The 15,667-nt window shown below is 38.1% G+C and overlaps 1 protein-coding gene across 4 annotated transcripts in view; it reads left to right on the forward strand.

Annotated features, from left to right (window-relative positions):
* The window catches only part of TBC1D5 (TBC1 domain family member 5), a 319,471-nt gene that overhangs the window by 290,757 nt on the left and 13,047 nt on the right, over positions 1-15,667 (forward strand). For all 4 annotated transcript variants that reach the window (XM_064673504.1, XM_064673496.1, XM_064673525.1 and 1 more), the window contains one exon: positions 3,661-3,760. In XM_064673504.1, the coding sequence (XP_064529574.1) occupies positions 3,661-3,760 (100 nt within the window). The remainder of the gene's footprint in view (positions 1-3,660; positions 3,761-15,667) is intronic.

The following is a 15,667-nucleotide window of genomic DNA, read 5'->3' on the forward strand; positions in this document are numbered from 1 at the left end:
AAGATGAGGCCAACCATTATATAGTTCCTTAGATACTCCTCCTCACTCTTCTTTAATATGTAGGTAAAATTAACCTTTCTGCAGTCATCAAGGATGTTCTGTAATATCAGTGGTTTTTCATAGATGATAGCCAGTGGTGTTGCAATCACATGGTCAGGTTTTTCAGCACCTATAGGAGTATCCCATGTGGTCCCATTGCCCTTGATTGCATACTGTTTCTTCAAGTATTCACCAACTTATGCCCCTCCCCTCCTCCCCCCCTCAGCTATTCCTCTCCCTCCCAAAATGTAGATGCAGAGGTCTGGGAGCAGAGTTGGCCTAAAAAGTGAGAGGCAAAAATTGTACTGAGTGCTGCAGCCTTTTCTGTATCATGTTGTTGTCTTGTCTCCCCTAGTAAGCAACAGACCTGCATTTTCTTTGAATCTCCTTTTGCTGCTCTGCACACTTGTAAAATTCCTTCTCATTACCCTTTAATATCCCCCATTAATTTTAGCTCCAGCTGGGTTTTGTCCTTCCTAGTTTTGTTCATGTGCCCAAACAATGATTGTGTGCCTGTCCTTTGTTTCCTGTCATTGTTACCACACATGTGCTCTCCATTTCCACCATTTCCATCTCCATATGTGCTTTTCCCATTTTAGTTCATTAAAAATCTCCTTACTCAGCCAAGTAGACCTTCTGCATACCTTGTCTATATGTGCTGCTTCCTCATATATTTCTGGATTAGGTCCCTGTTCAGGGACAAAGTCCTTCCTGCTAGATTAGCAAATCTGTTCACAAAGAGATTCTTCCCTCTCTTTGCCAGATAGACCTGTTCTTTAAGATGTCTGTCCTCATCAAACTAGGTGCCACAAGCAAAATAGTTGAAACCCATCTAATGCCACCAGATATGTAGTCTCCCTGATACATCTGCTGCTATCCAGGCTTCTCCCTTTTGCCACAGGATTAAAGAGAAACAACACCAGGTTTCCTATCCCCTTCACCATTAGGTGACCCCAAACAGTCTTTCACAACACCACAAACTGCGCCTCCATGCAAGCAAGAAACCTCCCTTGTTGATGAGTCAGGCTGGAAAAGAGTCACCAGCCACTGACTGTCACTCATCGCTTTCTCTTGGTAGTGCTCTGATACAATGTCCAACCTCAATTCTTCATCTGAGGGAGCTTGTTCTTCCTCTCTGCACCACTGGTCAGCCTTCCTGCTGTCAGAAATCACAGGCGTCCAGTTTCCTCCTTCTCAGAAGTGTGTGTCTTCTTCCCACTATGTCTTGCCTCAGTTGCACTGTCTCTGTCTGTTGCATGAGGTTTTACACCTTGAAAGATCTTGTTAATCACCTGTTAACAACCCCTGATGCAATAAAAAACACCTGCCTCTTGCAACTCTTCACCTGCTGCTGCAGCAACTGCAGCAGAACAAATCTCACTTCAGGGAGGTCACCCTCAGGGTCCTCTGCACAGAGGTTGCCACAGCACTGCTGATGACAGCAGAGGCAAGGGTTATGCCTTGTAGTAAGTCATCACCGTTTGGGTGTTGTCTTGTACAAAAAGCCCAGTCTCTGATTCGTCAAGTGCCAAATTCACTGTCTTGCTTATTTGAACGTCCCACTGCCAGCACTTCTTTGTGCCCTTCCCAAGGATTCCAGATAAGTCAGGAACCCTAGGTACAGTCACTCACTCAGCCTTGTGCAAGATTTCCCACTTGGCAGGAGACCTCTTGTACTGTCTGTGAGTCCCCGGCCACAATACTCTCCTCTGTGAATGTTAGGTCTGCTGAACACTTCTGCTCCCCAGGTTGGATCCTAGCGAGTGGGAAGAATGGTGGATGTAGTCTTTTACTCAGCACCGGTCTCACTTGCCAAAAGAAGAGGTACTGCTGTACAATCAAGAAGGTCAGTTTCAGAATCTGCTTGGGTGGATTGAGCTGTCCAAAACCATTTTAAGATCAATTTACTGCAGTCTCATTCATGAATAAGAAAAAACGCAGTCTGGGAAACATGGAAATATTTATTACTAGCAGTTAAATTTTCTTATTCACTTGTAGGAGATAAACTGGGGTTCAGGTACTTACTAATGATTTTAGAATTTGATTATGTTATTTTATGGTAGAATGCTCAAATATTGTCACGTTTCCCTATCTTACAGCTGCACTTGCAGTGCCAATGGCAATTGAAAGTTTATGGTAGATTATTTCTTGCAGTCACTAGCTGTATATACTAGAAAAAGGTCTTCTGGAGGAACATCGCTTGAATAGAAATGTCAATCCAAATATGCTCATATAGGCTGTGACAGAACTGCAGGCTTTGAATGAGGTCACTCTTTCAGCAACTGTAAATTGACAAATAAAATCAATCCCTTTGAAGTGTAAGTGGTCGAAGTATGAGGTTGAGAAGAAAAAGGTGAGAGCATATAATATAAATAAATAGTGAAGAAAAATGTTTAATATCTGTAGATTGTAGGTGTGAGGAAAAAGTCTGTAGGGAAAAAGTGATATTGCCACAGATATTACAAAATGCTGTAGTTACAATGCTTTTTATTCATTAATCTCTTTCGATATAGGATATGTTAGTGGGAAGTTTGCCTGGCTCTGACTTGTTTTCTGATGGAGGTTAAGATCACTTGTACCTTTAAATCAAGAATGATTCATTCTCTTAGTTCTTGCTGATAAGTTTTGGGTTTTTTTCATTTGAAAAGTAAATCACATTCTAATGCTTAGCGATCTCCATCAAAAAAGGGTATGATGGAACTGCAAAGCTCCTAAGAAAAACAAGAGGCTAAAAAGTTACTTTGGCTTTATCTGAGTATCTTGAATTCAATTGCATACTTAAACAAAAACCTGATTAACACTGTTTGTGACTAAGCTTTGAAGGAATTTTTCCTAAGGTGTGAACTTTCTGCAGTATGGAATTCAAAGTCAAGACTGGATGGATTTTTAAACCAGCAAACAAAGGCGTTCAAAGATGAATCCTTAGCTGAGGTAGTTCCCATTGCTTAGACAGGGCATGTGGCTAGATATTAATGCTTCTCCTGGGCCTTAAAATCTTTGATGCTTATTTTTTAAACGTAACTTAATAATTTAGAGTAACTGCCTTATAGTATGTGAGTTAAAAATAATTTTCACCTAAATATTATGTAAGATGATGTTTAAAAGTGCAGCTGGCTGTGCATAAGTTTTATACAGATAGAGATGACATGTTATGAAAATAAGTGTGCCAAAATATATGTCAGTACTGCATCCTTGAGATGTGATACTAGGTTTCCTGAAATATATGCCTTGAAGTAAAAAAAAGGGTTCAAAGGAATTGCTGTGGAAATTACTCTGGCAAAAACTAGAATTTTTCTCATTTGGTGAGTTTTTTCAGCCATTACTGTGGTACTGTGTTTGCACAAGCAAAAACAGGTTGCTGGTCTGTAAAAGAATTCTGAATCATTAACCTTTTTGAGGTCAAGGTAGACTATTCTATTTAACTCTTTAGAAGGAAAAAAAGTAGTGTTAATAAACACTGAAATATTAAAAACCCTATTTCCATGAAATGACAAAATTTCCAAGAACAGAGGAATAGAAAAAGTTAAAACATGTCTAAGTATGTCAGGGGTTAACTTACTACTTTTACTGTGCATTATAGAAAGTTGGGAGTGTTATATGCTAATAATCTCTTAATTGTAGGAGGAAGAATTGGAGGCCCAGATTTCATTCCTGCAAGGACAGCTGAACGATTTGGAAGCCATGTGCAAATATTGTGCAAAAATGATGAACACACATCTTGGTAAGTGCAGTACCCTGTATTAACCTGTAAATCTTTGCAAAGGCTCTTTTTATGTTTGTATTAGAACTAAAATAATATTTATGTAGTAAAGTGCATATTATTTTATGAGCCATCATGAAGATTGAATTGATGTACTGAGTTGTTTCATCAGATGCAGCCAGCCACTGTACCTTTATTCTGCTTTTAATCTTGGGAGTGTTATAGCCACTGATGATGCTAAAAGAGGTAGAGGCATTTTAGTACAGATGCCCTTTGATTTCTTGTATTGTAAGAGACTTGTTGGAGCTCACAGCATCTGAGCTTACAGATTTGAAGTCCATTTGCAATTCAGCATTCCCACAATGATACTTGGTGTGTGCAGTGATAGTTGTATAAAATCCATATACTTTCATTAAATGTAACCGCTTCACAATCTACAATCACCTTTGGTGTGTTGCTGTAGGCTGGCTAGTTTGGAATATTTTGCTCAGACCAGGAGAAATATTGTAAGATAAACATCAATACACTGGGAACAGAATCAGCAAATACGCCACTCTAAAATTCTACTTACATATTTCCAAGACAAGTCAGGGAAAGTAAACAAAATGTTTCACTCAGTTCAAGTGTAAATATGTTTAAATAGGCTTTTATGAAAGTGGCATTTTTAAACTGTGTTGAACTAAACTCCAAAAGTTAGTATATTTAGTTACGTGAAAAAGTACCATTGTTAAGAAATCAGGGCACAACTATAATAATTTTAGGATTTATTTTTGGCCTGCAACATCTAAGCAAAATAAATTAAGGTTCAATATTTTTGTGGGTAGAACTAAGCATATGATATGTAAGTTTGCCAGGTCAGAATGTTCAGATGTGAAAGCCGTATTATATTTGTATTTTCTTTTATGTGGGTGTTTTACTAGACACTATTATAAGCCTAGGAAAAGCTAAAAATATTGTGTTATTTGAAAGTTGTGAATCACAGCCTTGAAAAGCAAAGTCAACCTCTAACCCCAAGAGCTTTAGTCTGATGTATACCCTTCTGTAAGGGTACATGAGCAATGATAAGATTAGATGCAAGCAAAGAGATAAATTATTAGCTACTGAAATGATGGGGAAAAGATTGCTGTGTCAAGAAGAAAAGCTGAAGTTTCTTTCCTTTAGGAAAGAAGACGAGGAGTGTTCAGCAAGGGTATCAGTTCTAGTACTAGCATAAGCATTTCACCAGCTACAGCTGCTCTAAAGATCAGAATAAACCGAGAGAAAGATACTTGAAGCAGTCTGCCTTTCGGCACTGGATTAATGAACTGAAAGCAAAAGATTTGTCATCATATCCAGGTGTTAAATTCTTTTTTTCTCAAATATATTGGAAACAAAAACGTTTAGGGCCAGTAATCTCCCAGGAGCATTGTGGAACAATTTTTTACCCTCACAGGACAGGGAGAGCCATCCCTTATACAGCTTTGGCTGCGGGATGTGCTGGGTTTATTGTGACACCCCTGCAGCACTCCCAGAGCCTTCCAGCCTAGTTTCTTCTAAGTCCTACTCCCTATACTTTTTCACAGTATTCCTGCATGTCTTGTCAACATCATGGGCTATTTGCAAATTTGTGTTACACTAATGTGTTTAAATCCTATAGAGATTAACAGTTATGCACCATAAACCGAACACAAGAGACAGAGATGTCACCAGCCTTCACAGCTTCTGTACTTGTAACAAACTGGTGAGGTTAGGTATCCCCAAATCAGCCAGCAGATGATCTATGTGAAGGCATGAAAAAAAACCTGCCAAGATTCTTGCTGACGTGCAGAATCCCTTCTGACCTGAAATCTGTCCATCTGAGCAGCACATGCCAGCAGGTTGTGCAAGAAAATGGATTCTCTATAGCATCACAGAACACCCTCTGAGGATTATCTCCGTGTTCATCCATTGCTCAGAGCTGCAGAGAAGGGCAGCAAAATAAAACTCAGAGCATATCTGGTCATTTCTGGGTTAAGGGAAAAGTTAGCAGGGGCTGCTACTGTACCTGATCTGATTCTCCTCCTCTCTCTCTATCTCTTACCCATAAAAATTGCTTTGTTTCAGAAACTGCAGAGCAGATGAGTTATATCACTGCTCCTGTAAACTGTCAGAACACTTAGCTTCAAGGATATTACTTCTTCCTGTAGGGCTGAATTTTTCTGACTTCATCACTCAGCTTTTGGATCTTGTAGCATTTGCATTAGCAAAGTTGAAAATCTTCATTTAATTTACTTATATGCAGTGATTACTTATCTCTCAACACTGCCTTTGCTAAGTAGAACACTTCAGGTTTCATTTTGTGTGGGTTCCTTTTTAGGCTTGGTCATTTTTATGGTCTTCCTTTGAATTCTTCAGGGTTTTCGTACACCTTTTGAAGTGGGTTAATCATATCAGGATGTGCTATACCAGCACTGGCTCAGCACAGTGATTATTTAGCACAGGGAAGGTCATCTTTCTGCTCCTATGTGGCATTCCTCTTTTTAAACATTTTTATTGCATCATCATGTTAGTGCTCTTTGGCACTGTGATAAGTTGAGGTGATAATACGTTATGACTTTTAGAATTTGGTGAATCACTGCTTTCCAAACAGAGGCGTTTATACTGCGGGTAAAATCAGGAAATGTTTATTTCCATATGTGTTCCTTGAATTTGATGATATTAAAATTCACTTCTTGTCATTCGGCTTTTTAACTGACTAATTCAGGTAACTCTGCAATGTGCTCTATTTTCTTCTACCATTCTAACTAGAGACGTAACCATCATACATTTAATAGTGGTCTAAATTGTTGATTAAAACATACTGATATATAAAATTTGAGGAGCCCTATGGAATTAAGTGTTAGACAACATCAACATTTTTAAGAATTATTAATAAGTCAGTCAAGGATTCAGGCCTGCCTTTTAAATTTGATAAAAACCTCATGGGTTTTTTAGATTGACATTGTAAACCTTTTTTTTCAGACTGTATTACTCAAGCAATACTCTTTTTCTTGTGTTGATGCATTATATTTGCAGGTGAATTTTAACAACACAATATTAATTCAGGCTTATAAAAATGCATATCCAATGACTATTTGCCACAAAATTGTCACAATGTCAAACAATTACCGAATGTTCTTTTTGTGGTTTACAATGAGACAGTTTAGGATTTTTTGGCTCTCTTCTCAACTTCTTTCCCTTACAAGGGGGATCTGATGAAAATCAGGTATGGTTACTTCATGACAGAGATGCCGTGTTGTAGTTGAGAAATTATCAAAATGGCCACCTTGTCTATTCTGTTTTGAATCCCCAGTAATTTATAATTTTTTATATCAAATCCAATTATACAAAGTATATTTTTATATGATGCATTTTTTAAAAATAATGTTTAATTAAGAATTTCTCCTTTTGGCCCTATAATGATTCTATGTTTCTTTACCGAGAGCATTTTATTTCTATAGGTGTCAACAGATATTTGCTAACTTACATTATGAGGGATAGAATGGCAATTTTATTTCGTTCATATATTCAAAGATGCTTTCATTTAATGTTTATCTCCTTCCATAAATTAACCACATAATGTACCACATGGCAACAACATAACTGCTTGTAATATCAGGGGATGTTACTGTAGGAATAAATGATGGTTCCGAAATATTGCCACTTAGGGCTATGTGTAGAAATTAAAATAGGTGTTTGATTATAAATAAACAGAGGACAGCCATTCTGTGATCTTTGTCTCCTTCTTATCGCTGTGCATTAGAAGGGCTTTACTTTTCTTCTTTACCTTAACTGTTGGAGTACTGCTAGGGGGGAATTCCTTTTAACACCTCCAAGGACAAATGTTGAAATTATGGTATGTAAAATGGCCAGACAGGGAAGCAGATTTTACTGCTGTTCTCACCCTTTTTCACAAGCTTGTCATAGCTTTCAAAAAAAAAGAAAGAATCCTGTGTTCAATTTTTCCATTGTTGCAATGAAGATACATCCAAACTTGTAAACCTGTCCTGCGGCTTTGTTCACAATATAAATGCAGAATATTACTCAACCAGTAGTAAAAAGGTATAGTTGCCATAGCTATCACTACTCAAGCATCATCACAGATACATTTTTTGATGTTACTTTCTCACAAACACTGGCCTTTTTCAGGAAACAGTGTTGTCACTGGTGATTTCAGTAATATGGTACTGTTCTTCAGCATTTTTCTTTCTGGGACGTACACTACTGTTAGTGCACGTAAATACCTCAAGGTTCAACGATTCAAAAAGCTGTAATACACTGAATGAGTATTACAATATTATAACTTGTTATGATGTTATTTACTTTTTGAAGAATTTTGATTGTTTTCTCCCTTCTTTCACTATTTGAAAATAAAAGCATCAAGTTAGCAAGTGCATTCAGAAAAAGATTTTTCCTGGTGACTGGTAAATGTGTCATCTGTCTGATGTCTTAGAGCAGATCACAAGAAATTTGTCTAAGAGATGAACACAAATAATACTCAGAGGGCATCATAATATCTGCTGGAAGATTCCTCACTTGTCCTTCATTACATCCCAGTCTCAAGCCAACACAGCACTATTAAATGGCAGTTCAGGTAACACCAGTTAATTACAGTATCTGCTGTTCTAATATGTTTAGGGTTTGGACCATGTTAACCCTGGCCCACTACTAGGGCAGCCTCTTAACAAAAAGTAGATTAAAACTCTGAAGACATATCAGTACTCCTTACGCAAGTGCCAATATGAGAGATTGTGAAGGTTCTTTATGAACTTGCCAGTTTTGTTCCAGAGAGAAAAGTGCTGAAATTTAAAAAGTTGTCTCTTTATAAGGGACAGGAATCAATCCATCACTTTCTCTGAGACAGAAGAACCTAACATTTCTTTCCAACAGAGACATAGTTTCCAAGTGTGTGAAAATTTACCAAATAATTACGTGTGTAGCACAGGAAGTCCTTTTCATGAGAGGCAATTTAAAGGAACATTGGTTCAGTATTAACTTGGATATGGAGGTCTTTATTTAGAAACTAATTTTTTTGATGGGCAATTTATCAGGTTATAAAAGTGGAGAAACTAAGGTCATTCCACACATGCTTTTGCTTGAGGCCAGCACTATGTAAATGCAGAAGGTTGCTTCCCCAGCTAGCTGAGATTCAGAAGCAATTTAGCTGCTTTCTCACAGCATAGAGCCTCAGCTCTATGCTAATAAGCCCTGGGTGTATTAGCTCATACCAGCTTCGTGAAGACTTAGCTCACAGGATTCTGCATAACACTCTAGAAATATGTGCCAAGGTACCCAGTTTTACAGAGTAAACAGAAGTCTACCTGGTTTTATTAACTTCACCTTCATACTGTTACTGCTTAGCTTGAACCAGCTGCCAGAGAGACATCTGTTTAGGTGGGTCTCAGAAATATGTTTCTCAATATCCAGGTCTTTAAAGCACTTCTTGTCTTGGAGGCAACATCGCAAAAACCTCTCAACTCTGACCCACATTGAATAAGTTTATGCATCCTGGCTCCGCTAAGCCAGAGCAAATAAATCCTCTCCGAGCTACCCATACAGGGCTGATGGGGTTGTCCTTACGGTGCATTTTCAAATTTGACTTCTGCTATTTGTAATATGTTGCTATGTCCTTCACCAGTATTCCAGTACATCTCTGCCACTCCAGTGTGGATTATGGTAGGGATGTGGAAAAGTGAGGTTTTCATCCCCTATTCTAAACATCACCAGCATTCTTCCACTTGAATAACATGTCAGCTCTCAGCTTTCATAGGTAGTGTGTAAATAAATGCACGTATCTACAAAGTGCTCAGAAGTTCTGGCATCAGGGTAACAAGAAAAATGAAAGCCAGTCTTCTGAGAGTTCTTTCAATGGGATCACAGGACATGTCCCTGCCACAGACATCAGGCAATGCTGGCAACCGTAAGATTCACTAACACTTCCTGACATCTCCCAGGCAAATATTTGCAGGACTTATTAAACACAGTTTAAAGCCACCTTTTCATTGTGATTATTGCAAACACCATGAACAAGGAAGAAAAAATATAAAAATAAAGGAATAAAAACTGTATAGTTGCAACTATATGTAGCTGCAAGTAACATTTTACTTATTGTGTGAAATAGCACCTTTAAAGGTTTAATTATACTGACTTATGCATCCCTCTTTTAACAGTCAGTGGAGTTGTTATAAGAATGCGTTTCATTATAAGGCTCATTTGCAGTGGGGGAAGGAGAGGAGAAAGTTGATTTAATGCTCAATATTTAGAGACTGATATACTGCCCAATATAGATGTGGATGCAGTACTTGTTAAATGTATGCAAGATAGTACTGAATTCTTATTTCTTGTTTTGTGTGTCATGTGATGAGATGAAAGGTTATGACATTTTTGTAAGGATAAAATGAAATGGATATTATTCAGCTGCTCTGTGTTGAAATGAAATACTTCAGAGTTTGTTGAGGAAGTCCATTAAATGAGTTCTCCTATGCTTGGGACATAAATAAAATAAGCCATAGTTTATAAACCCGCTGTGATTAGAAATGTTGTCACTAAAAAAGGCCACATCAAATAGAGCCACATGAATCTAAGGGAATTGCTCCATTTGGTTAAAAATAAATAACCTATAAAAACAGCTTATAAATAAAAAACATTAACAACTTTATTAAACCAAATATAGGAGTGGTTACTGGGAAACAAGTATTTGTTGTATAGCATGACTTTTAGACTGTGACTTCTGGTCATTATATATATTTTTATATATATATGTATGTATGTAGGAAGAATAAAAGTGTAACTCTTCATGCCCCATGAATTTTAACCACCTTTTTGTCACTTGAGGTCAAAAACTACTGGCTCAACTGATAGCCTACTTTCTTTATACAACTGTGCCAGTCCTGAAAGTCCAGCTGTGTTAGGCACCTACAGATGCTTTCATCCTAGTAGTGTGAATGAAAAGGAGATTAAAATAGTGGAGCTTACACACCACCTCATTACCTAATTAACAGCTTTCCCTGCAACTTTCAGTGAATTCCCACTGCTTCCTTCCTACTGCGTTGTGAGCACCTCCCTGCCACTGAAATACACTGACAATCCACCCTTTCCTTTCCAGCATCTCTTAACCAGTGGTTTCTCTTGCAATGTCAGCTTTAAGGGAATAAGACCTTAGTAGAAGCTAAATCGTGGTATGACTGAATTGTTAGTTTCCCCATTATTTCCATAAATACACAGATGTAAGGTATATGTTAAGCATAATTTGCTTACCATGTGTAAATTAGAGTTCATAGTTAAGAGCTGATCTTGTCTTTGAGCAAGGGATGGACAAAATGACATCATGACCCTACCAACCTCATTTTCTGTACATCTGCTATGAGTTGATTGGTGACTTTGTACTACATATTTCTCTGATGTCACAGGCATTACCACACATTAAATATTGATAAAGTGTTGGTGCTCCACACAACACATGAATCAGAAGTATATACTCTATAAATATATAATTTATATTCAAACAAATGTTTTAAAGAATGCAGTGCTTCACATATAATTTCATACTTCAGATTTTTAAGATCTTTAAATTCTTTAATACTCAAATGTTGTTAAGTGATGCTTTTGATATAATGTATAATTGTTACTATAAGAGTTGATGTTCCCAGTGAGATAGGTAAATGAGTTAGGCTACTCAGCAGTGTTGCCTTCATCAAGGCTTAGATCACAAACACTGTTGTTTTAGAAAGGAATTCAGCTCCTCTCATTTGTATTTTTAATGCTGGAAAGAAAATGCAGTAGTTGGAAACATCCTGAGCTGCATTATTAAACAGCAATATGACTATGTCATACAGTGTAGTCTTTTTAGAAAGGCCACAAACCACTGTTAAGTTCTAGATTTTCTGCCCAGTTTTAAGGAGAGAGCATATTTTCCTGCTCCATCAGATCAAGTTCAGGTAGGAAAGAAGTATTTGTTGTGAAAAGAGAGAGAAATTGATTATCAGAAGCTAAAGCTTGAGTACATCCTTCCAGCCCCCTAATGTTCTTGAAAAAGCAATCTTGCTATCACTAGTATATCGTGGATGTTTAGGATTGAACGGAGACAGCGTTGATGGAAGCGTTCTAGGAGACACAGGTGGTGGCGGTAGATGACCCATGATTCAGATCCGTGTAAGAGAGTCTCCGTTCAATCCTAAACATCCACTGGTCAGATTATGTGACCAATACATCTGTTCTAGAACAAGCAGCAGTCACAAGTATTGAGGCCATGTTACTGAGAACACAGCTGCGTTGGGCAGGGCACGTCTCCAGGATGAAGGACCACTGCCTCCCTAAGATCCTGCTTTATGATGAACTTGCCACTGGCTGCCACAAGAGAGGAGCCCCGAAGAAAAGATACAAGGACTCCCTGAAACAACATCTCAGCCTTGGCCATATTGATCACCATAACTGGTCTACTCTGGCCTCCAATCGGGAGGTCTGGAGACACACCATCTATAACGCTGCTGATGCTTTTGAGAAAGCACGCAGGATCACCCTTGAGGAGAAAAGGCAACGCAGAAAGCATCGTGCCGTGCAGAATATACCACCTAAGGAGTCTTTCTGCTGTGCCTTTTGCAACCGGACATGCCTGTCTCCTATTGGCCTTTTCAGCCACCAGCGCGCTTGCAACAAACGTGGGTAGAGCCCTTCCCAAATCTTCGTTCGCGAAGCCCAGCCATGATGATGAGTATATCGTGCAGGGAATGCTGGAAGCATTTTCTGTAAACCCCAGTTTCATAAAAACAATCATACAAAAGTACTGGAATATGAGTCCGGAGACTTGAATGTGCCTTGCCATCTTGGGAAACTTGGTATTTTTTTGCTTTCCTTTTTTGGAAAAATAAGGAGGGTGTAGTAGCACCCTCAGTTCTCCCCTTCCTGCTGCCTGCCTTGGTGGTGAGAAGGTACTTTAGCATTCTGAGTTTGAGCTGTCTTCTCAGTAGTGGAAAGCAAGGGTGCAAAAAGTCGATTTAACATGATTCTGGCACTGTTGATTGTTCACAAGTCATTGATCAGGAACTAGTAGTAGAAAGGGAGCATTCATAATACAGCTTGCAGCTATTTCAAGTTAGCTCCTCTCAGCAGGAGTCATCTTCCTGGAAAAGCCCCACAGAGACTGGCTTAAAATAGAAATCATTAGGAGAGAGATGCACTGCAAAAAGGCAGCAGTAGGGGAGAAAACAAAGAACCTCAGAGAACAAGGGTGTTAAAATTATTCCCATGTTCAGTTTTCTCCGCCTCCATCTGATTTTATGTCAAGTCTGTGTTATGCCTTCATTTGGCAGGGCTGTAGCTGTTTGTCTCCGACCTCTTTAAGGGAAGGGAAGAGGTGCAGATCTGTCTTCTGGATGGATGGGCATGAAGAGATGCCTGAGGGGACCTTGTCTACAGCAAACTAGTTTTCCCATTCATTTAACGCTGCTCTGAGTGGATTTCATGCAAAATTTGTATTGAATGCAAGTGAAACTTTCAGTGAAAGTTATTTTATTTAATAAGCCTCTAAAATAATTAGGCCAAGCCTAACAGCTTTTCCACATTCAGAGAGGAAGGTTTTGAACAGCCTCTTTCCCTGGCCTGGGAACTCAGCTGTGACTGCTCACACCATCATGCAATATATAGCAGTTCAACCATCAGAGAGCATAAGCTTTCTCTGATTTTCCTGCTAGGAGCTGCTGTCAGTGTTTTTCCTCTTTCATCTCTGTAGAGAGGATGATAGCATATCTTCAGATTAATGCTTAGCAATTAATTTAGGGAAAGGAAATGGAAATCTTGATTTTTCAAAAATTACTTCTGCAATGAATTTGCATGTGAACTGATTTACAATCTGGTATAACTGTAAGAGCAAGAAATGAAAAATGTATTTCATCTTAAATCTTAATTTTTAGTTATTTCAACTGTTGCTAACAAAATCAGTATGTGCCTCAGTGTTCTTCCATATCTTGTAGAAAAGAAGAGCACAAATGCAATCATTTGCATGTTACTCCTCTGTAGTTATAGTTGGCTTTAAAATACATCAAGGCAGCTGATCATAGTCTCACTGATGAAGTAATTCTTGATTTACTGATCTAGTGTCTATAAAACTTAAATGAATCTACTCATTTTTGAGAGTTAAGTACACAAAATTAATTCTAATCAATTGTATAAAAGGCATCCCTTGAGTGGTGATCCATCATAGTGGATAACATTGCTGAAGAGAACAGTTCTGAACAGAACAACTGGTTTTGCAGCTCCAGTATTTATGAGGCTTAGTCAAGAGCAGAGTCAGGATATGATAATTCAATTTGTGATAGTCAGAGGTTTTTTAAAACTAAGTTGAAACAAATCCAGAGTCATGTAATGGCTGTCTGGTATCTCATACGTCTCACAGCAGTGCTCTGACCACCAGCTGAGAAGTTGCAAAATTCACCTTTTGTTTTCCTCTACTAAGAACTTAATTGAAAAAAAATTATCTTTTTCTACAGAAAACATTTGGCATCAGCTAAATGGAATCTTGAAAGAAAGAAAAGAAAAAAAGGCAGTCAGGAATATTTGACCTTAACCTTAGTTTTCTAAATACTATAGGATTTTGATAACTTTTGAATGACAACAGCTGTCCCAATAGATAGATATTTATAGCATACTGGACTTGGTTTTTAATAATCTAGAAATCACACCATTTGTTTGATTCATTGCATCAATTTGTTGGGTTTTTTTAAAGTAAGAACTTCCAAATTGACATCTACAGGGGGCTTTTTAAAAACAGTCATTTTTTTATGAAAAAAACCAAACCCACAAGTGTGAGGTACTGATATAGAGCATTGGATAAGGAAGGAATTCCATATGTAGCCAATTCAGCTTTAGACATAAAGCAGTTCTCTCAAAGTACAGTAACATCTTCTGTGAAGGAAGAATAATTAAATTATACATCTCAGCTTAATGTAAAAGTCCCTCAGCTGAGCAATATCATATCAAAAATGCTTCCTAGAACTCTTGAAATAGTATTTTTAAAGTATTTGTACTTAGAAGGGTATCTTTTGAGATACAGAAAGGTAAATAAAAAGCTTTTGTCTTCACTTGTGAGCTTAGTTTCCCTCTTCATCTCAGCAACTTGGCTGCCCTGTGAGATCTCCCCAGCAGTGGGAAAAGGCTTGGATGAGAGTCCCCCAGGTGAGGAGTGCTGCATCCTGGCACAGCCATTCGCTAGAGGGCAGCTGCAGAGTACATACCAAGTTTCCTACCCTCCCTCTTCTTCCTACCTCTCCGTGCAGTCCACATGGATTTCAAAGATGTGATCAAGGAGGCGCTCATGCAAAATCAGTGACGGTATACTTGTCTTATCTGAGGACTTTTTTTTTTAAATTCATCTCTCCTCGTTAGCCAGGGAAGAAGAATGAGCACTGATAAATTTGGTTTCTACTTATTTGATAGTTAAAAAACTTTGCATTCAAAAGGGATGAGGGCAGGAGATTAGAAGACATACGAAATTCAAGGACATATTTAGGAAGAAATATTCATTGCCAATTCCCCAGGGAAACCTTCGGTTTTGTTGTACTAGAGAAGGATATCTCAATTGATGCCCCTGTGTCACAGCTGTTATTTACTAGCAGAGGGAGAGTGGCTGATTACAGGGATTTACATCTTGGGGCATTTTTCTGGGTTTAAGTGGAAATGTGCTCTTTGAGTCCAAAATTATGTCTTAGAGCAAACTGCTAGTGGAATTTTTTTCCAAAATAGGTTTTAGTGATTTTAACTGATTAAAAATAATAGACCCTATATATCCAAGACATATCATACTGTACTTTAGGGATACAGCAAATGGAAGAAAAGATGTCAGAAATTCCACAGTTCAATTTTAGAAAATGTTGCTGTATTTCCTACCTTTTTTCTCTTAATCTTTTTTTTTCTGAAACTAGTATTAAAATCTGGCAT

The sequence above is a fragment of the Pseudopipra pipra genome, chromosome 1, assembly GCF_036250125.1.
Source record: "Pseudopipra pipra isolate bDixPip1 chromosome 1, bDixPip1.hap1, whole genome shotgun sequence".
NCBI lineage: Eukaryota > Metazoa > Chordata > Aves > Passeriformes > Pipridae > Pseudopipra > Pseudopipra pipra.